This window comes from Phascolarctos cinereus, unplaced genomic scaffold (assembly GCF_003287225.1).
Source record: "Phascolarctos cinereus isolate Bilbo 61053 unplaced genomic scaffold, phaCin_HiC Scaffold_4;HRSCAF=312, whole genome shotgun sequence".
NCBI classification, from domain to species: Eukaryota; Metazoa; Chordata; class Mammalia; order Diprotodontia; family Phascolarctidae; genus Phascolarctos; species Phascolarctos cinereus.
The window spans coordinates 463,158,087-463,182,554 of NW_027555847.1; the positions used below are offsets into that span (position 1 = coordinate 463,158,087).

A 24,468-nucleotide genomic window follows, 5' to 3' on the forward strand; every position below is an offset into this window, starting at 1 on the left:
GAGAAGCATAACATATTAAGAACTTCATTTACGGGGGAAAAATGTAAGACTTGCTAAGCATTGCAGAGATAGACAAATTGTAGTACAGGATAATAAATAGACAGAAATAAGATACAAGCTGACAATGACAGTGAGATAGCTGAGGGGAAGAAGGAGAGAATGAGGAGGAAAAGGTAGAGGAGAGAATTAAAAAAAATAGAAATGAAGAAAGTTCCTGATACTTTCCCCAGATATTCCCTCTCTTTGTGCTGAATAGAGTAGGTAAAACACTTGGCAGTAGTCTCTGATCATTTGAGATATTGGTCTATATACACAGCCAATAAATTAGACAACTTCCTGATAAAAAAGTCACAATGGATCATACTCATCTCCCCCCCCTCTCTAAATTAAGCAGAGAATAGATTAGGGAGAATTCTATCTTTCCAAACGTCCCTTATACAGAGCTAGGGTTTTCCCTGTCATAATCACTTTTGGCAGCTCCGTTTCTAAGTGTGAGGGAAATTGGAGGAAAAGTTAGAGGTGTAAAGATGTGATAATCAGTTGTAAATAAATCATTATAGGGAAAAAACTAAACTTGGTTAACAAAAATTAAGCAAAAAATGTATTATAGACCATGCTTTATATTCTATCTAGCCAGTCACCCTATCCATAGATAGTATCATAGCCATACTTCTTACCACCAGGGATAGCACCTCTAGGCTAGACAGCCAGAAAAAAAAAAGTGCCACCCCCACCCCCAAGTAAAGGAGTTAATTCATTTAGATTTGTAACTCCCACCTTTACAGAGCTATCTTGATTGGTGAGTGAATGAACACAAACTCAACCAGTCTAGTATATACAGCCAAACCCAGACGACCAGAAGAGACTTTCATATTCCATCCAGTTGTTCATGTCAGCCATCTTGTCATCTTTTTTCTCTGAGCTCAGTAATTAAATCTGTAGTACCATACTTCTATTATTCTTGGAAAGGCTCTGTTAGATGATCAACTCACCAGCCCTCTGACTTCTCAAACACTCCTTTCCCTGGCTACTACTTCTATATATGGGAAAATGTAAACTCCTTGAGGGCAGGAACTATCTCACTTTCATGTTTATATCCCTAGAACTTAGTACTGTGCTTGGCAATTGGTGGGCCCTTAAAATGTTTTTTCTTTTTTTTTCATTCATTTTTTTTCCATGCTACTTTAAATAACTTTAGAAATTATAGAATATCATATATATCTTTCATTTTATTTTGTTAATTATGCACAAAAAACTTTCATACTAATAACTTACATATAGTATTTACTTACATATCCTCATCTGACCCTGACAACAACCTTGGGAGTTAGGCACACATTATATAGAGGTATGATCACCCCCTTTTTACCAATGAGGAAACTGAGGCCCAGGGTGTTTGATGTATTTGCCCATAGTCACAGAGCTAATAAGTCTCAGAACCAGGACAACCAGGACTTGAACCAAAATCTTTTTGACTACAAATATATCACTCTGTCTGCTAGGTTATGTTATCTTTTATATGCTTGTGATTACTACTAGTCTTAGAGCCTAGCTAAGTCAGCAAAAATTTATTCTTTCATATCCAAGGTCTAACCCAAAAATATGTTAAAATGCTGATTAAGGTGGCAATATTTATCACAGAAGAAAAATTATGGAATATAAAATTGAAACATCTAAAACTAAATCAGCCCAAGGACTTGGCTGCCAAAGGCTATAGCATGCTCCTCTCTCATTAGAGTATTATAATAATAATAATAATAATAATAATAGCTAATATCTATATGATACTTAAAGTTTTATAAAACATTTAACATAGATTATTTCATTTGATCCTCAAAACTGTGTGAGAGCGGTCCTATACTTGAGAAAATAGGCTGAGAAAGGGTAGGTACACTGCCAAGGATTTCATAGCTAACAAGTCTATGGGAGGGTTGTAACTCCTATCTTCCAGACTCCAAGTCACACACCCTAGATACTCTGCCACCTTGCTGCCTTTATTCAGTGACCCTCTATATAGTGTATTTTAGAAGAAATTCTTACTCAGATATGTGTTGGGCAGGAAATTCATTGAGTTGCCTTTTTGGTTCATAACTTGCATGTTATGAAGTGATCAAGTTTTGAGATGATTCCCTCTAACCACACCCAAAAGAGACTGATTTATCAAATAGGATGCCAACCTATTTAATTCAATTCAACCTATTTGCATTCAATTTAATTCAACAATTAATCTACTTTTCTACCATGTCCAATATTCAGGACATACTTTTACTAGCATGAGGAGTAAATAGGAAAGGTTTAGAAGTTTGCTTGGTGATTATGAAACTGGTATGAAATTGGCTAATTTCTGGTTAACATGGGAACCATTTCTGCAGTCATACTATTGACTTCTTAGAGGAAAAACCAAACTTAATTCTAAAGATGACAAGATATGGATGACATTAAAATAGGAGACAAATAGCTAATAACTGTATATTGGAAGAATTTCTTCTTGCCTTGTAAGATAAGACAACCTGCATCATCATTAGCTTAGGATACGAACTCATATGCAAAACCTTATGGAGGAAAATGATTGAAAATTATGAAAAATAATCAGGAGAGTAGTAGAGAAGAAAATAAACACAGTAAAAGCTTGGGCAAAAACAAATTAACCAAACAATTTCAACATCATCAATCAATCATTCCCTCAATAATCACTTATTAAATGCCTACTATGTATCAGGCCCTGTGCTAATTACTAATAATACAATTACCAAAAAAGAGGGAAAAAAAAGAAATAGTCCTTACTTTCAAGGGCTTACATTCTAAGAGGAGAGACAGCACATACTAATATACCAAAGATACCAATATATAACTTTAGATGGAATAAATATTTTGAGAATAAACTTGAATAAATACAAAGTAGTCAAATGCAAAGCATTCTGGGAGGGAGAGAATGAGCAGTTGGGGTGTAGGGGTGGTGGATCAGAAAACATTTTATGAAGAAGATATTGCTTTGATTGTGTCTTAAAGGAAGAGAGGGATTATACAAACTGGAAGAGAGTGCATTCAATACATGCGGAATAGTCAACATAATAGTACATAAATGCAGTGTCATATGTGAGGAACAGAGAAAAGTCCAGTTTGGCTGGCTGGTAGAATACAAGAAGGGGAAAAATTTATAACAAAGCTGAAAAGATAGGTTGTGGTCAGGTAGTGGGGATACTTTAAAATCTAATTGGAAGAACTTATGTTTTATTCTAGAGGCTATAGGATGCCAGTACAGTTCAATAGGGGAGTGTCATGGTCAGATCTCTTAGCATGATGTCAGGAAGAGAAAAGATAGAGAATGGAACAACTCTTTTTGGGTTTCTATTAGACAATATTATCTTTACTATCTCATGCATGTGTTAAGTTTATATGAGAGTCCTTGTTAGATGAAACAATAAAGATAACTTTGCTCTGTAATCCTTTGATTACCACTATTGAACAAGATATAAAAGTGAGAGACATTTGTTCACCAAACATGTTTGCCACTGGCATGCAGGATGTTCATTGCAGAAGTCAAATAAAAGAGGCATTTCCACTAAAATTATGAAATTCTTCTAATGTTCCTGTTTATAGATAATCTTGATTGCATCAGGCTCTGGAACAATGCAGAGCATCCCAAATGAAATCTGCAAGCAATTGCATCCTTTGACACTCATTGCAGAAGGACAATGAACTGGGCCCAGAATTGACTAGGAGGGGGAAAAGTGGGCATTTGGGAAGTCATTGAAACAATTCTACTCTCTAAAATAAATATCCCTATTTCTATGACCAATATTCTGATGGGAATGGTATATGACAATCATGGAATACTATGACTGTGGGATTCCATGTGGAATCATGGAATACCAAATGTCTAAAAAAAAAGGAAATAAATGTACAAGCATCATGTGTGTGTGTGTGTGTATGTATGTGTGTGTGTGTGTGGTATATATATATGTGTGTGTACATATGTGTGTGTGTGTATGTGTGTGTGTGTATATATATATATATACACACACACATACACACACACACACACACACATATATTTCATTATCCACAATGTGTTGTGTACATGATCTGGAAAGGTAGCAGGTAAGTAATGTGGAAAAATTGATAGAGTAAAAGAAAGACAGCTTGAGTACCATAATGTTGTCTACATAATGTTAAAGCATCTTCTGAAAGACAGCATTTAGTAAATTGATTGAGTCTTTTACAGAGGAATTAGGAGGGCTAATGGACAAGTATTGCATAGAATAAGAAGGTGTGAATAAATTGTGAATTATACCATTGGAGGGAACAGATGTTTCAATGAGATCATAGATCATTTTTGTGGAGGAAACTGTATTGCTATCCTTTCAAAATACATTGTATTGGTCAAAGATTGTCATACTTTCCAATGAATCAATTTGTCTTTTAGGCAAAAGAGAGATTGTCAGGGAATTCCCTTTATTTTCTCATCACTAAAACAGCTAAAACATGGTGAGACAAGTAAAGGTGCAAACATTGTGTATGGCCTAGAACTACTCACCCCTAACTAAAAAATTCTCAAGTTGGCTAAAGGTCACTGAGAACAAAGATGCATACAGAACCACCCTGTTTCACAGTTCAGTTTATTCTCAAAGAGGATCTGGGACAGGTAGTCTGCAATGTAATTAATCAGATGAGTAAAGATTCAACAGGAAATATAAACATTCAAGACCCAAAAGAAAGGAAATCAAGAGGCCATCTCTAATTACCAACTCATATAACTACTTTGTCATCTGTATAAAATCTTTTTTTGAAAAATGATCAATCATATATTGGGGGTAAAATAGATGAAAAATTGTTTTGGAACTGGACCTCAGAACAAAGGGAGACCCTTCACAAGAGACAGGGATAGTCAGCACATCAGACACACAAAAGTCTGAAATTCTGGGTTATTTATATTCCTCTGATGGATGTAAGACAACATTCCAGCAAAAACTTTAGCTTACTGAAAGGCAACTAAGACATCATTTAATTTCTTTTTCCTCTTCATTTAAATAGACATAATGCTGATTTTCTAAAATCAATAAAAAGGCCAATATTTTCTTTTATTTGAAATCATCTTTTCTAGTGTGGTCACAGAGACAAGGTTTATATAGCACAAAACAAAATGGAGAATTTAGCATTTTCTAATACTAATCTGAAAAAAAAAATCCAAATTACCTAGCAACCCAGCTGGCAAGGTCTTTGGACCCTGTTGCCCTGGATAATGACAGAGTTTAATATTTCAGGGATCAATATATTTTCCACTACCTTGACAAACTACCAGTAACTTCCAAGTTAATATGATAAGATAAATTACACACGAATAAGAAAAAATCTTAAGAGACAGCCTCCTTAGCATCTGTTCACATCCAAGTGGAAATGTTCACTGTTCTTTCTGGGGCTATGTGGTAATTATGCTAAGCTGGGCCAAGAATCAAGACAGGGAATGTTCTGAAATATTTAATTACTGCCTCCCACCTGTTCTTAAGTCTTAGTGTCTCCTTTCAGCCTGCCAAAAAGAATGCCCATTATTAGGATGTTTGTACTAAGGACACCTGGACTGGAACAATTCCATCAACAAATTTTACAGAAAAAAAAATTAGCCAATGGAGTACTTTGGCCAATATAGATTGAATAATAAGTAGGGATAAGAAATGAAGGTCACTATATTCCCTGAATAACAAAGATCCTTAAAATAAATTGTTTAGTGATTTCTATTTGTATGATCTACTTTTAATCAATATGAGCAAAAAACTTTGATAAAGGAACTTTATAGACACAAGTCTCTTTCACAGCAAAATAATTTGCCAGTGTACTAACAGGAACATTTTTGCTGTGTGATGATGATGATGGTGTGGTGATGATGATGATGATGATTGAATAGGTGGAGAAAGTGGCTTTCTATTTATTAACAGGTCAAGATCTAAACTGTGAGCCTAAACTGTTGTCCCCTGAAACTGAAGAGGCTGCTTTTTACCAAGAATATAATAGTACTCTTTTTATTTGAAAAGATTTCCTTAAAACTGAGAAAACAACTTTCAGATCTAGCCTAACCTATTTTTTCCCCATTTTCTTCCCATTTTACCATTGGAGTTGGAACTTTTCTCCCTGTTTTCCTCACTTCCTTCTCCTCTATCCTTCTCTTCTCTCTCTCACTTTCTTTCTCTCTCTCTCTCTGTGTCTCTGTCTCTTTCTTTCTCTCTCTCTGTCTCTCGCTTTCTCCATATCTACATCATCCTGCCAGAAAATGTGTTGAGGCTGCAAACCATCCAATATGCTAAGGACCAGCTCTCTTTTCACCTATTGATGTCTGATGTTCATAGCTGGTAGTGGCAGATTGAACCCCACTAAAATACACCAAAATTTCTTATCTTTAATAGGAACCATCAAGCATATGAATTATAATAATACACCCCTTATTCAGCACAAAAATATGTATGTACCAGAAATTATTCCATATGCATATGTGTGTGTGTGTGTGTGTGTGTGTATATATATATGTATATATATGTGTGTGTATATATATTATATATATATTGGTGACGCAATTGGGGTTAAGTGACTCGCCTAGGCTCACACAGCTAGTAAGTGTCAAGTGTCTGGTCTGAGGCTGGATTTGAACTCAGGTCTTCCTGACTCCAGGTCCAATGCTCTATCTACTGAGTCATCTAGCTGCCCCACTTCTATATAATTTAATATCAAGTTTGTGAAAGTAATTTGAAAAAATGTCACAATTAATTGTTTTAATAGGCAAGCAATGGATATCTCTCTCGGGCTTTTTACCACTACCAGCTATGACCATTAAGCACCACTGGGTGAAAAAGAGCTGATCCTTAGCATATTGGGGGGTTTGCAGCCTCAATACATTTTTCTGACAGGATAATGTGGATAGTCAAATAACAGGTCTCAAAAACTGGGCAATCTTACTTCTTGATGAATAGACAGCAAAAATATAGTAGAAAGTCAGGATGCCTATGTTCAAATTCTACCTCAGATACTTAGGTGACAATATAATCATAGATAAGTAATTTGAAATATTCTGACAACTCTCTGAGACTTAGGGTGCCCATCTGCCTGAGACTAGCAAAGATTTGTGACCTATTTTCTTTGTGAATCCTTTCATTCTTAGCGGTAAAAACCTCAGCATGGCCCTAACATGAATTCAGACTTTTTTTGAAAAACAATCTATAACTAGTTAGCATTTACAAATCAAGCCCAGGAATTTTGGTTAAGCATTTGCAGTCACATTTGGGATCAGTTCTTTGTAAGGAAACACTAATTACACTATTTCACTTACAAAGGAGGTTAATGGGTTTTTTAGTGTAAGTCAGAATCAAGTGCTGACTATGATTACAATTATGCATGGGTAATAAGTTAACTGAAGATAATCAACTTCATATTGCCCTATCGGGAAATAATATATCCCCGAGCATTGTTTTTTTTTTATTCAGTATGGAATTAAAAGAGACTTTTTATTACTGTATAGAAATACTGTATATTTTAAAGTAGCAATATGTGGTCTTTAAAAGAGCTTTGATGTTTTAAAACTCGAATACTTTAGGTTATGTATGTAATCAAAATAACAAAAGTAGAATTCCAAGGAAAATGTATTAGTTAAGTAATGTTATATTACACAACTGCTTAAATTCTTATTTCATATTCTATGGAAAACAAAAATAGCTGTTGTATATAACCCTATTATGGGACTTTGACTTTAAAATCATCTAGTTTACCTCCCACCCTGCCCATGTGATCCCATACCCCCACTTTACAAAAGAGAAGGTAGCTGGAATTTAGCTCTATAGCTGGCTGAATTTCATATCAGCTGTGAAGAGAAAGTTTTAATTTAGCCTTAAAGGCCATTTACATATTCTTTCCTATCATAGAACATAAAATCCTAGTTATTCATGTTTAAAAATTGCTTGAGGACTTTATGAAGAGTATATATCATATTTATATGCTATGTACTTGACATAGCAAAGCTTTTCTTTAGTGTTTGTATTTTATATGCAAAGATTGTAAAATTATACACAGTGATATTTGCCTGAAGGGGACCAAGAAGTGAAGAGTATCTGATGTGGATGGGGGCACAGTTACCCTCTTATAAGGCTAATACCAAAACTTGAGAGTTCAGTAAATTTTCAGATAAGGAGGTAGTCTAAATGGAATAATTTTTAAATTCACAGAGAAGGAACTCATTGCAGAGAAATTACATGTGGTGCCACCAGGAAGGAAAGAGAAACAATAAACAAGCAAGAAAAATCATACATTGCCACATCATTTTAGGTTATGCATCACAAAGTTTTGAAAATACAACTGATTTCATAGGCTAATAACCAAATATGAACAGGAGATGATATTTACTAATATGGCCAGAAGATAGATATCTACAAATAGTCATGTTTATAAACGAAGGGAGTCAATAAGCCTTCAGCAGCACTCTACCCAGTTATATGTGTCATTGACAAAACCACAGAATTATTTCAAAGCCTGTTACATTAGTCAACACAGGGACCATCTTTATCAACTCTATTTTTAAAATTTTGTTGACATTTATTGTGTAATATAAAAAAATGCACTGCTTTTTCACTTTCTCAACCAATTATAATGCTTAGGAAATGATGCAACAGATAACACCTTATCAGTCCACCTTACCTAAAATTCTCTGAGAAGTGAGAAAGTTTATGCAACATCAGCAGCTCATATTGGAGATAAGACTTTTTCTTAATATGAGGAGAAATCTTGGGAGCTAGCATTTATATTGCTCTTTAAAGTTTGAAAAGCACTTCTCAAATATTTTCTCATTTGATCCTCACAATAACCTTGGGAAGTAGATGTTATTATTATCCTCTTTTTCCAGATGAAAAAACAGAGGCAAATTGACGTGAAGTAACTTACTGAGGGTCATACAGTTTCTAGTACATGTCTGGGGTTGGATTTGAACCCAGGTCATCTTGACTCCATGTGTGGTTTCTAGTCCTTGCACCACCTAGCTGCAGGAACTTAACGTGTCTCTCACGGGCAAAAGTCACCAGCTAGTGTAGCAATGGGAGACCCAACAGACCAATTAAGAACACCTCTCACAAAGGAAGCCCCAAGAGAGCCAGCAGCAATAGTTTCCCCTTCACCATCCATGACCTAGCTAAAGTTCTAAATATTTTCCAATGAACTTTACTAAACATAAATATATGGTTCAGGGAATAGAGCACTGGATATGAAGCCAGGAAAACATGAATTAAAATCCTGCCTCAGTCACTAGCTTTAATGATGTCAGCAGAATTCACCTTAAAGTCCTTTTATCCACAGTAGCAAAAAGTCCAATTAAATGTCTCCTATATTATTTAAAGAAAAAAAAATGTACACTGAAACTAGCCTGGACCCCCTTGGAGACCCTAATCTATTCTGTATTAGCAGCTATCATGGATTTTCATTTACAAAAATGTCTGAAAAATCCTATCAAGAAGTGGATTCTAAAAACTTCATATAGAGATGAATTCTTCTTTGAAGAAGGAACAGTTAGTTGAAAGTATGAAAAAATAAGTCGCTATGAAGAAAACTGTATACTACATATATAGGGTGTCCAAGAAATTTCAATAAAGCTTAAAACTGCATGCAGACTTCTGGGCCAAGATGTATAGGTTTATATCCGTGTCCATTTTATAGTCATATGTATGTATAAGTACCTAAAAATGTATGTATGTGGATATGAACATGCATATATACATATGTAGGTATATACATGCAGGTATGTAAACATGTTTGAATGTATGTATTATATAGGTATGTATACCTATACATATATGTGTAATAGGTGCATGTAAATATTTGTTATATATAAAGTACTTCGTAATCCTTAAAGTGACAAATTTCAGTGGTTATTTCTGCTAAAGAAAAGACAAGTTATTTGGAGCATAAATAAGTTTGAAGAACTATGTTATTTTGGCTTTGTTCTTTTTTTTTTCCAGAATCCAGAAAAGAAATGGAGTCAAAATAAAAAGGGGAAGAATGATATTCCAAGAGCAATATAATTATTTTCTAGGTTTAGGAAGACTTGGTGGAGGGAGGGAGGTAACTAGGGTATAACATCATAAAAGCAAATTCTTTGTAATTTCATAAAAGATGCTTTCTGTGATTTTTTTTCTTTTGACATGTGCATATAGAGAAAGTAAAGTTTTGTTCTTGGTCTTGACAGCACTTAAAAATAATGTTCTAAAATTGCTGTAAAGAATTTATTTATTTTTATGAAAGTTGATTACCTCCTATCTTATCTATGATGCCATTGAATGAAGAAAAGCCAAGATATTTCCTGGCACAGCACTGGAAATTTTATTCTGAGTTGATTTTTAAAAAAAATTTAATTAGGAAACTTAAATAAAAATTGGAATTAGAGGGTGTGACTAAATAATAAAACAATATATTAAGGAAGTCATCTCTAAACAGTTGGACTAGGAAGTAGCTCTTTTTTTTTTTTGCTCTTCTATCCAAATTAATATAAACCACAAAAGACAATATGTATACAAGGAACAAAACCAATTTTTTTTGTCCACCATATATCATTACATGTTGGTCCTCCATTTAAAAGTCTCTCCTACAGAGCCTATGCAGAGAATGTTTTTTTTTTCTTAAAAAGGAGAGATGCTAAAAGTTACAGTTACAATTACTTTATAAGATGCTTTTTCCATAGTCAGGGAGAGTGTGTGAGTTTAACTTTCATCTATGAGCATCTATGAGGAAAAACTATAGAAGAAAAAAGAGAAAGAATGTAAGAAGAAGTATCATTCTAGTTGGAACTGTTTAAACTTCTATTTTGTGAAGAAAAACATAAAGAAAATTTTATGAGGAGCAACTCTAGAGAGATATTATTAAGAATGAGGGCATCAGAAAAGCTGACAATATGGTTTCCCTGTCACACATAGAGAAAGGAAGAAGAAATAGAGGAAAAAAATAAAGCTATGTCCTTCCTTTATAACGCTATTGTGACATTTATCTTATGAAGAGGATTATTGTGACATGTTTCTTATCCTGAGTGAACCAACTGGTGTAGGACTATATTTTCAGAAGTGAGGATAAAGTGGTCTGCTGTTATAGTAAGGGCCTGACTCTGACTGTGACTACTTTCAGAGCTAAAAATATTATAAATAATTACCTACACCTTTGTTTACTACTGGTTCCATTGCTAATAAATTACATATTCAGAAGATTTAATATTAATCTTGGAGATTAAGGGATTTAATAGAGATATACAAATAAGTACTATTGAAAAGAGAAGCTTCTCAGTTTTTAAAATGAATTAGAGTTGATGAATGACAACTGAGGCTCTGTTAGTTGATTAATTAGACATATGTTGAAATTTTAGTGTTAGGTTCAATATAGGAATAAGTCCAGTTGAATGTACAAGGGTAATCTAAAAATGAGGCTGGTGAATCATGTACTAATACCTTTTACATGTGAGAGATCTTTCTATTCACTGTGCTACATATGTACTAAATTATTTCTATTTCAAGAGGAGCTTTTGATGTATAAGGTAGACAAAAAAGATAAATTGATTAATTTGAAAATGCATAATTGTTTTCCCACCATATAATTAATCATTGAATAAGGTAGTTATTTGTTATACATATTGTTTGGAGAACAATGCTAGGCACTAGAGTAGATAGAAAGCTTAGATAAAAGAATAAAATATAAATCTTTCATGATTAGTCAATAGAAGTATGATATGCTTTTATAAATTTCTGGTTGGTAATAAATTCTTGAAATGTTTCCACACTAAGACAATAAATAAGCAATAAATAGTATCAAAGTATCTATAAGAAATACCTTAAACCTAGTCAATGTATGACCAAAAATAGAGTTTAGAGATAATAAAATGATTAATTTTTGAAGAACTGTTAAATAAATCAGAGCAAATGATTCATAAAATTGAATTCCTTTTAAAATGTTCATATTGGTATGTTTTTGAGTAAGATATGAGTAGCTTCATACTGAATTTACAAAAGCAATAAGGTGTTCCAATCTATTTTGCAAAAAGAAAATGCACAGTATCCAGAACAACAACAAAAAAATCCTCCAGAAGGTTTGCACCCTCCCCCCCACCCCCCAGTGGTGTCCAACTCTCCGTGACCCCAGTTAGAATTTTCTTGGCAAAGATACTAGAGTGGTTTGCCATTTTCTTCTCCAACTCATTTTACAGATGAGAAAACTGAAGCAAACAAGGTTAAGGGACTTGCCTAGGGTTACACAGCTAGTAAATGTCTGGGGCCAAACTCGAATGCAGGAGGAGAATTTTCCTTACTCCAGGCACAGCACTCTGTCCAATGTTGCATCTAGCTGCCCCCTCCAGAAAGCTAATCTCTATTAAAATATTCCCTCATATTTTTCAAGCATTCCTTTGTATATAGGTATTGACCTCATTTTAAAAAAGTTTATTCCCTACTTCACCAGCATTCTTTCTTTAGAAAGAATAAATGAATATAAAATGTTGTTAGCCAACCAAAATACTTTTTATATACATACTTAATACACATATAGGACTGACAAATTAGGGAACCTAAAAGAAATATTCATAAAAATTTGTACTGATGAATTTAAAATGTTAATATCTTTGGAAACAAATGACCTTCTTTATTTTTTCTTCTTCATTGAAGTGTCAATCAACTCCAGTAAAGCTAATCTTTTTAGATAACAAAAAAATCAGTGGGCTCTTGTAATTGTTCTGGTAACATGCACAAAAGTCAATATTGAACTTCAATCACAATCCATTTTAATGTATTTATCCAGAGATGCTTCAGTGATTTAGCAGCAATGATCTAATACATGACAATCTAAACAAATCACTCTGTTGCTTACAAACAACTCATTATCTAAAATACAACAATTCAAGAACAACTTATTAACAAGTTTTACAACCCATTGCTTTTGATATTAAAATGCTAATAAGTGTGGAATTCGTCATGCTTAAATGCAAAGTTATAACAGAAACTGTATGATATCAAATATATGTTTTAGCAATACTTTAGAAAAGGTTCTAACATAGAAAAATCAATGAACTCAGTTAAATTAAGTGAAATCATTCTCATAAGTCATACAAATTACTTGTGCATAAAAATTACTATTTGTTTTTATTATATACTTGAAGCAGACACAACTCTATTTATTTCATTAAAGCAACAACAACCCTAATGATAGCTAACATTTCTTTTGATGCTTGTGTGAAGTTTGGCTGTAAAGTTAATTTAAGTCAAAACTACAAACACTTTGCTGTTTTTAAAAATTAATTTTTTCTCGATGATTTAAAATTGGGGCAACTTTTCAGACTAGATAACTTTTTTTCCTCGACATTTTTATCACCTTACATAGAAATTGCTTTAGAAATTAGATAGTGAAATTCACAACATTTATATGTCTCTCTCCCCCCCCTCCGCCTCCCCCAGATCCTCTGCTTGGTTGACTTGAGCCAAAGAATGGTTGTTTGGTATTGGGGAATTATGAGGGAAGACAAAAATGTCAGGGCCACTTTTTTCAGAAGTCATTCATTGCTATTCACAATGGTGACCTAAATTTCTGTGTAATCTTCGTCAAGTCACATAAATGCCTCACCAAGTCTCAATTCCACCCCCCAAATAAAAATGAGATTTAACAACAACAACAACTTTTAATTCCATAGTCTTGTATACTTTGTGGAGTCTTAAAAACTTCACAAATAATTATCTCATTTTATCCATATGAGAATGCTGGGAAGCAGACATAATCGTTATCTTTACGTTGTCAAAGAAGAAACTGAAGTTCTAAGAGGTTATTTAACTTCCCCAAGGTTTTGCAGTGTCAAATTGAAGAGGAACCCCCCCCCCCATAACAAATATTCACTGAACTCCATTAGAATAGCTTTTGGTATTGATCCTTTGGAAAAATAATAAATAATATGTGCAAAACAGAGAAACTAAAAAGAAATATGAATTACCTTTTCTCCAAAATTGTTTTGTATCCATTGTAGATATTCCATGAGAAAGAAAAATGTGGAAATATTTATCAAGTTATATTCCTGGCATCCATCCTTCAAACATTCTAAGCTTTAGAACCTTTTTGTCAAATCTTTCTCTTGAACATATCTTTAACAGCTTCTTCAAAAAACTGAAAATATTTTCTTCAGTATATATATGTATGTATGTACACACATATATTTATATACAATTATAAGTATATAATAGAATTGTATGCTAAGCCCATATATATTTATATTTCTAATTACCATAAAAGATAATTATGTCCTTCTAGTCTTAATGGTTTTTGGTTTGGGGTTTTTTTTTTTGTTTGTTTTTGTTTTTTTTTTTTTTGATATTTGGCTAGGCAATGGGGTTAAGTGACTTGCCCAGGGTCACACAGCTAGTAAGTGTTAATTGTTGGAGGACAGATTTGAACTCAGATCCTCCTGACTCCAAGGCTGGAGCTCTATTCACTGCACCACCTAGCTGCCTCTCTTAATGCATTTTTGAATGTTTTTTTTTTAAATTTTATACTACTTTCGACTTTACAATTCAACAATATCTTTATTGCATGTCATAAATATAAGCATATATGAGTCTGGTAACTGAAGGGGTTTTGTGTCATGGGGTATACTTTATTTGGGGAAAATGTAGATTTTTTTTTCTGAAATGCAGTCCTCTTTTGTTTCTTTTTTTTTGTTTGGTTTGGTTTTTTTAGGTAACTGGGGTTAAGTGACTTGCCCAGGGTCACACAGCAAGTAAGTTGCAAGTGTTTGGTCTGAGGCCGTATTTGAACTCAGATCCTCCTGACTTCAGGGCCGGTGCTCTATCCACTGTGCCACCTAGCTGCCCCCAATGCCGTCCTCTTTTGCAACATTCCCAGTCACTACTAGGAAAAAATACAGAAGATGCAACACAAATGGAGTTTCAAAGATAAACATGAAAAATAAGGGGTAATAAAAGGGATTGTACTCATCACCAGAGAGGGGCAAAAAGAGAACCAAAATGAAAGTTTAATATGATGAGGTGGAACATGGTAAAAAATAGTATATTCAGGCAAATATTAGAAACACATAATGCTTACACAATTTTAATAGTGAAACTGCATCCTAAGGTTTTTTTGTTTTGTTTTGTTTTGTTTTGTTTTGTTTTGTTTTTTTGCAGGTGCTGTAACAAATATAGACTCAGAATGGAAGATTCAGGTGGACTGAGCAAAGAAAAATCTCTGCATCATAAAGATAAGTTTACTTACAGATATTTCAAAATCTCAGAAGACTTAGAAACTTTCATTCTATTAACCTTTAAGTAAATTTAATGCTTAATATAACTGGTTAAGACTCGTGCTTCTAATTTTACACCACAGTTAAAAATGGCTGTGACTTGGCAGGCCCAATGAAGATGCTAATGCTGCCTAAACTAATCATTCTCAAAAATCAGTGGAGCATGCTACAATTAAAAATCCTAGAGCATCTGAAAGATAGTGTCTTCCCAATTATTTTCAATTCACAAACATAGTAGGCCATAATGACTGCAGCAGAAAATTTATCAGATGGATATATTGTGGTTTTTTTAATTAAATTCCCAACATTAAATTAAAATTATAGGAACCTATAGAAACATTTCTGGAAAATATAAAAGGCAGTCAGTGATAACATGGATGTGCTTGCTCTACATACACAGTTTTAGAAAATCTTCTTGAAAGTGTAAACACAGAGATTAGTATTCCAAGATTATTTAAATGCTTTCTATAGGCTGCATTTTATTTTCTCACATTTTAGGTTACATTTTGACCATGGTTAGAAGTGTCACTTGTCATTCCTACAGACAGGGATGTCACTGCATCTGATTTTTTTATAATTCTGAAACACAGACAAACAAGGTTCCTGATAGACAACACAGCTCTAGCCTGGAAGCATATATAATGGCATCATTAAAACCAAATTTGGAGAACACAAGGAAGGAGATATGGAGCACTGGAAAGAATCTTAAAGATTATTTAATTCAGCTTCCTTGTTTTATAGTAGAGGAAATAGAGACTTCAAGGAATAAATTGACATGCCCAGGTCACACGGGGAGTGGCCAAGTCGGGGTTCAAACCCAGATATTCTGATTCCAAATCCACCAACCCCTCTTTCCAGCGTACTGTATGGCTTCCCTCACCTTACAATGGTTCTCCTATAGCTATAAGGATTCTTGAATTTTCTAGTGCAAAGTATTTGTACTTTTTAGGAAAGCTCTGAGCTTGTAAATATAATCTTTACTTTAAAGAGGCAAATTTATTTATGAACATAACACTCCTGATTTCATTAGTAATCAGAGGAACCAAAGGCAGAGAGCTGGAAAGCTGTCTGGATTGCTCATTCTCTGCCCTTTAAAACACATTGTTTGAGCTCCTTTGGTTTTTGTCTACATGAGTTGATTGATGCTTTTGTGAATAAACAATAGGGGCAATAGAGGCTATCCCGCTTTGAGGAAACCAATTTAGGAAAGGAACAAAGTCACAGGACAGATCAATCAACGAGACTGCTTGCATTATGAAAGGACTTTCCATTTTATAAAAGAATTTAACAAATGGTTGCTTTACATGGAGAACTCCCTCATATTAGACACTGAATTTTAGACCTGTATGTTTTTCAGTCAATTCAGTTGTGAACAACCATTCATGACCCCATCTGGGATTTTCTTGGCAAAGATACTGGAGTGGTGTGCCATTTCCTTCTCCAGTGGTTCCAGTACACCATTTTATGAGGTAATCAGCGGTTAAGTGACTTGCCCAGGGTCACACAACTAGGAGATGTCTGAGTCTGGCTTTGAACTCAGGTCTTCCTGCCTAACTTAACCTTATTCCAACTCCTCAAATACAAAGCAAACGAGAGCTAGTTGAAAATGTTCAATTTATTGTTAGTAAGATCTTTTATGTTTGTTTTGTTTTTTTCATTTTAATTTTCTTATAGGTATGGAAATGAAAAGTAGAAGAATATTTTCCCCTCAGAACCTGCAAATTGTTTTAAAATTCCTCCTTGTCAACACTTTTACAAGACTGAGATTTTAACTGGACACTGTGCAGGTAATATTCCAGTCATAGGTTCTATTGCTCGGTGGCACAGTGGATAGAATGTTAGACTTGAAGTCAGGAAGACCTGAGTTCAAATCCTGCCTCAGACACACAGCTGTGTGACCCTGAGCAAGTCATTTTAAACTCTCTCAGCCTCAGTTTCTTCATCTGTAAAATGAGGATAATAATAGCACTTACTTCCCAGGATTGTTGTGAGGATAAAATGAGATAACATTTGCAGTGTGCTTTGCAGACCTTCTTCTTATTGTTGTTTGTCCTTCATTCTCAAAGAGGACCATGATATCAGAAAGGTGATGTCATGACTTGCAAGTGAAACCTTCAACCACTATTCAAATCATAGAATAAATTGTATTCTGTTGCCATTGAGAAAAATTACAATAGTCATTTCTGAGACTGTAGGGATAGGAAAGGGAAAAAGAGAACCAGCTGCCTTCCCCCAGGCACAGAATTTTTAACTATTCGTCCCTGCTGCAGTGATCTTTGATTTTCTTAGCCATTTAATTATGCTCCAGGAGAATTTAAGCTCCTTGAGTTCAGGGACCACATTTTATTTCTATCTGTGCATCCCTTGAACCTAGTATGATGTCTGAAATATAGTTGATACTTAATATATTCATATTAAGTAATTCAAATTCTGGAATATTTTCAAACTGATTGTAAATATTTAATAAAATTGCTGGCAACCATGATTGCAATAATCACATCATTAATGTGACAAAAAAATTATATTAAGTCGATGTTTTAAAGGTAAAATATTATTCAATATTAATATAGTTCCTCAAATTTCATATCAACTTTCAATGAAAAAAAATTCTATGTTTCTTTTTTTGATGATTAATAAGTATTATGCCAGCAAATTATCTGCATATTATCTTAGAACTCACATTTTAGAAAATACAGTACTTATTGGAAAACTCTTCCGCAACTTTTTTTTAAAAGTTTTGTCTCCCAGAGCACAAACTTGAGTTTACCAGTCACTGCTACCATTGGTAGGAGTAGTCATATCAGTGAGATCATGTATCTACCTCATGCATCTGGAAATCAGTGATATCAGGGTATGTGTTCATCCAACTCAACTTAGAAATTCATGTTTATGTTTCCATTTTCTATAAAATGTGGATTTGCTAAATTTAGAAAAATACTATAGGGGGATTGAGGGGGAAAAAACCCTCTGCTTTGCAAATTTGTATACTTATTTGCATGTAATGAATTTGAATGAATGAATGAATGAAAAAAACACTTTTATGCATTTATTTTGTGTTATGCACTAAGGATACAAATATAGTCCCTGACTTTGGTCATTATAGAAAGCCTGATTAAGTAATTCATTCAAGTTATGGTAATTATGGGTAATAAAATTTCATTTTAATATATTGTTTAGTTGATAATTTTCACTAACTGTATGCTAGTGTTCCAAGGCAGTCTTCCAATTTCTAAAGTTTGTAAATGATTGAACAATATCATGAACAGAGGGAAAAGCTATTTATAAAGAAATCACTAATAGTTATTTGTAATTCCTTAATGAATAATTCAATATTCAATTTTTCCAATGATTTCTAATTACCTGAAGTCCTGGATTTTTTTTTCAAATCAATCAATATTGCTGAAGGACAATGAGTTTATCATTGTAACATTAAATTAACTATATGTGCATATGTGTCTTACATTAAGAAAAAAGATATAGAAAAATTAAACAAGTGAAAACATTTAATTTTTAAGAATTTTTCAAAACTAGTTTTTCTATGATCACTAACTGATCAGTATTGGATTTAAAATTCATTAGCAATGGAGGCAGTATTTTTTTTAATGAATCAGGATGTATCCGATCTTAAAATCATTCCATTACTAACTTATTTTTCATCTACACTTAATGTATATTACATAGCTACTCTGTAGAGTCAAAGTTAGATCTTGTCTGAAAATATTCAAGTACATCTTCTAATCTCTAGTCACTAAAATCAAGGAGAAAGTAAATTAAAAAAAAGTTTGGGAGTTGAAGGAATCAAAGAGTATTATGGGAGGCCATTTTCATTCCAGAAAAGGAGAGGATAAATGAAATTATCTTCTGTAATTATTAATCTATGCAATTTCTAGCTAGAGTAGGGATTCTTAAGTTTTTGGGGGTTATATGCCATTTAGTCAGCTGATAAAACTTATAGAGCTCTTTTGAGAATAATGTTTTAGGTATATAGCGTTACAAAGGTAAACAATTATAATGAATATAATTATCAAATTATTTTTTAAATAAGTTGACAGACCCCAGGTTAAGAGCACCTGATTTAGAACTTTGGAGGAATTATTTTATTAAAACTAAGTTTTAATTGAATATCTGCTCAGGCAAGAAAGAACTCTAGGAGTGTTAGCATCTTTAAGCTAAAAACTAATTCCAAATGAAGTTATTTGTTTCAAATCAATGTCTACTGTTATATTGCAGGAATGTTTCTGTTTTAGGTCTTTTGTCCAGAACTTTTCTACATAACCCTTACTAAACCCTATTGCCAATTAGAGTGAAAAGTCACAACCTGTCTATGGGATAGCAATACCAATTCCAAATGCTACAAATAATGTCAGAGAAATGTCAGTTGAACTACCAAGTACTTAGAAGTCCAGACTTTTCATGCAGTCATATCCCCTCCTTTGTGCCCTCCTTATTCTAGCTGTGTGCCTGTATAGTTGGTGCTAAAAGAATTGAAAGTACAAAATGAAAGATCATTTCCTGACTTGAGGTCTACCCCCTAATGATCCCAGATTATATAGACTTTAAAAAGAAATATTCTGAGAAAATACTTCTTAAGAGGGAACAGTTCTAAAATGGCCTATGGATCGATGTGGATACTTCCATTGTAGGTATTATAACAGAAGTGGAAATCTCAAACTTCTGCTATTAAGAGTGAAAAGGAGGGGTAGGAATACAACAGAATAATACAAACCTAAATGTCAATGAACTAATGTTCAAGACAATAACTATTTCAACTGTGCTTATCTTCACTCTCCAATTATAAGTAAAATTAAATGAATTTCAATTAGCAGAAGTAGAATAACCAAAATATAAAAACTACAGCTAAATTGTTAAGTTAGACTAAAGATTAAAGAATATGAGGTCCTTTAGGAACTGTTTCATCTTTTTCTCTCTTTTCTTTCTTTTTTTCTTCTTTTCCTTTCTCTTGGTACTCCTGGCACCCAATAAAATACACTGAACATAGTAGATGCTCAATAAATGCTTACACGAATGAATGAAGCTAGATGGATAGAAGCTAGTGGGGTATTAACAAAAATAATTTTTTAACTCTATGTAGCTGTGCAATGCCCATCAGAACATCAGCCAAATAAATAAATTGATGTTAGGTTAGGGATCAAAGGTTCTTTTTAGAGCCATTCTCAAAATGACTTACACTGAAAGAATCATTCCGGTAAAACGTTTAAAAGCTTTATCCCTGAACATTTTTAATGACACAAGTCTATCTAAAGTTTGATGTTCTCCTGTTTGGAGCAGTTATGGGAAAGAATATTCCTAAAGATCCCTCTTGGACTTACAATTCTATGCAAAATACACAAACAAAAACATTATCATTGAGAAACATAGCAATAACAACTTCCTTTAACAGCCTACTTTCATGTTAAAAAAAGTAAGTAGTTATTTTCCATTGGTTACGTTGTTGAGTCCAGTTGTTTGTCCATGTGTTACAAATACATTTCAGAGTAATATTTTATTAATATTAATTGGTTTCTTTTAAAGTTAACATGCTAGAAACCCAAAAGTTATATGTATGTATGTATATGAATATGTCAGCATATATGTCTATGTATATGTATGTGAATGTGTATGTATTTGTATACTCCTTTTCATGTTAGTGAAGGCAGTCGTTATTAATTTAGAAAAATATTAGAGAATCTATCAGTTTTGGCCTAGTGAATCCGTGGCTCGGAAAAGGAGACAAGTGGCATACTATAATTAGAAAGGTTGTATTTTATGGTTTTTAGCATATAAAACTAATACATATATATTTAAAAATTTAGAAAACATGTTGCTCTATATTAGTTTCTAATAAATTTCTAACAAAATCTTATCCAATATTTCAAGTCATTAGAGCTTTCCAGTATTCATATTCATTCTTTAAATATGATCATAAGGTACCATTGATGGTGTGGAAGTTGTTTTTTCTAATAAAATCACGATTGATTTAGAAATAATTAATATCTACCTAATTAAACAATATTTTTGCACTTGTGTATTGCTCTTGATCAAATGAAATTATTTTTCTTTCATTTTTTTGGTGGTGCTCAAAAGCATAATTGTGTTTCTTAGAAGACTAGGGGAACAGCAGCTTTAAATATAAGAAAATAGTCTGATTATATACTTACTCCTTTGAAATAAGTGAATATGCATTTTAATACTCACTGCATTGATTAGTTTTGTTTTGAACTGTAGCACATTGTAGATACCTTTCCTAGCACTTGTCCAGTAAAAACTCATTGCAATGGATTGCTTCTTCTTTTATGGCATACAGAGAACATTAATTAACGAGCTGTGTTATTCTATTTTCCAAAATATCACTGGAACAAAGCAAATTCTTTTGGGATGAGTGGGCAGATATGACTAAATATACTTGTATATATTTATAGAAGAAAATAGATTCCCAGAAGCCAACCAGAAAATGCTAATGGAGCATACTGCAGACAAGTTTGCATTTCCCCCTCATTTACACAGAATAAAACTTGATATTAAAATAACCAGAGGCAAAGGTGATAAGAAAGTAGACTCCATATACAAAGATTAAATTTTTAAGTACTTGATATGCTTAAGAGGAACGAAATAAATGGTTTTAAGCCAAACTGACTTCAACTTTCAGCGAAAGACTGACAAAGGTGTGCAATGTTTTTTTTTAACCTCCCATGGGAAAGGCTAACTTTTAACATCATTTAGTTACGTCATTTGTTACAATACAAGAAAAAAAGGAAGAAAGATGAATTATTAATTTTTAAAATTACCCAGCAATTCCATTGCATCATCTTCATTGTCAATATCTTCTTCTGTTACAGATGGTGTGGGACTGTGGATGGATTCAAAAGAATCTTGGGATAACATTGCAGCTAGAAGCTTCTTATGTTGCTGTTGCTGCTGTTTTAATCCTTTACTCTTGGGTTCCATCTTTAAGCTGGGAGAAAATTTACATATAATTTATTTATCTAGAAGATAGATTTAAGACAATTTGAGAAAAGTCATAACTTGATTAAAAGATATTATATTCAGTGTTTCACAGTACAAATTTACAGAAGCATTTTAAAAAGGTTAAATAAGTTTCTCATTGAAAATGGAGAGAAAACTAATTTCTTCACTTGAAAACAGTTTTCACAATCCAGATCAAGATAGGTACCTCCCAGGACTTTGTTAGTAATGTAACAATGTATCCTGTATTTGGATATTTGTGCATTGTGCCAGGTGGAGATCCTGACGGATAAACATGGAGTAATTCTGGTATATAGAATGGAAGTACAAGGCAACATCTCAAGGAAATACAAAATATTTCTATATCGAGATCTAATCACTTGTCAGCCAACGAGAAGTTTTTAAGTACTTTCTTCATGTAAGATATTGTGCTAAGTGCTGGAAACACAAAGAAAGGCATAAAAAATTGGTCCCTGATCTCAAGAAGCTCAAATCCTAATGGGGGAGAGAACATGCAAACTATGATCGAATAGGAGATTAACCACAGCAGAGTACAAGGGGAAGATCATCTCAGAGCAAAGATAGTAGTAGATTGCCAGAAGAGGGGTAAGATGGACAGAAGGCAGGACCTCAAAAGCCCCTTAGAGAGAAGGTGGAATATGAGCTGTCTTTAAGGAGGCCTGGGCAGCTAGGAGACAAAGGTAAGTAAGGGAGGATAGCATTCCAGGCATGGTGGGAGAACCACTGGAAAGGCATGGAGTCAAGAGATGGAATTGCGGTCAAGCACAAGGAACAAAGGCAGGGACATTATTGTGTCATCTAAGAGTTTATAAAGCTTAGTAAAGTAAAAGAATGCTCCAAAGGTAGGAAAGGTCAGTCTGTGAAGGTTTTTAAAAAGCCAAATGGAACATTTTATATGTGATTCTGCACATTACAGAGGGATGTTGGAGGTTATTTAGTAAGGGAGCAACACAGTCATGTAGGTTAGGAGATCTAGACCAGAGTGTCATAGGCTTGGGGTGGGCAGACCAATGAGAAGTTTCCTGCAGTAGTCCAGGCATGAGATGATGAGGACCTTAACCAGGGTAGAGTTCAGGCAGAGGTCATTAGCCTAGTTATCATTTAAGAGGTATTTTTGCTTGTTGTTGTTTTACAAATGACCTTTTTTTTTTTTTGTCAGATTCCCTAGTTTGCCTAGGATCAGGGTTGGACTTTCTTGGGACTAAACTGGACCTCACCTTATATGACAAACACTATAGACAGGACCAGTAAAATTCTTTAATCTCCAGGACATAACTATTCACTTACCTAAAAAGCTTGTATCTTTCTTAGCATTTAATAGTGTAAGACATCTATCCAACCTATCCCTACCTAGAACCCTCACATATACTAATGTGTGTATGATGATAGACTGAAAATGATTTTCAGACTACTGACAAGAATTTATTAAATGCTTATCACATGCTAGTGAGAAAATGATTATTAATAACCAATGATTTGGGGACATTTAGAGTTCCCTCTTTTTCTACAGTCTTCAATTCAAAATTCAGTCTCTTGAAGGAAATTACTGATAATGAGATCAAATTAGCTTTCCTCAATCTTGGTCAGACCCCATCCACCCTTGTACTCTGGTTTGGGGATTAAATTATTTGTTTAGATTGCCCAAGGCTAGGGATAGTAAATGATATAATCAAAGTTCATTAGAATTGGTCCTGCCCCTCACTGTAATATTCATTCTCTCTCATTACTTTTTAAGCAACCAGAGTTGATTGCCACCCTCAGTAACACCCCTCTTCCAAGGGCACACAAGCTGTGAGTCCACTGCCATGATTGTCTTTGGCATTCGAGAGTGGCATTGACCTCTTTTCTTTAAAATGCTGGCATTATTTATACAACGACCAATTACCCAGAAATTATGTCTCTCAAACGTCACACTAGGCCCTGAATGAGTAAATAAAATTCTGTGTGTGTGTGTGTGTGTGTGTGTGTGTGTGTACACACTAATATACTATAATGTAATATAATATGGTTTATTATATCACACACACACACACACACACACACACGCATGCACATACACATATAAGCACACATTTTTTTCCCCTATGGGCAGCTAGGTGGCACAGTAAATAGAGCACTGGCCTAGTGTAAGGAAGACTCATCTTGAGTTCAAATCTGGCCTTAGACACTTTGAAGCCATGGGAGCCTGGACAAGTCACTTAAGCCCA

At 33.8% G+C, this 24,468-nt stretch overlaps 1 protein-coding gene across 1 annotated transcript in view; it reads right to left on the reverse strand.

The window, feature by feature from the left end:
* The window catches only part of CUNH8orf34 (chromosome unknown C8orf34 homolog), a 364,057-nt gene that overhangs the window by 192,119 nt on the left and 147,470 nt on the right, over positions 1-24,468 (reverse strand). The window contains exon 7 of the mRNA XM_021002136.1: positions 22,063-22,229. Within this exon, the coding sequence (XP_020857795.1) occupies positions 22,063-22,229 (167 nt within the window). The remainder of the gene's footprint in view (positions 1-22,062; positions 22,230-24,468) is intronic.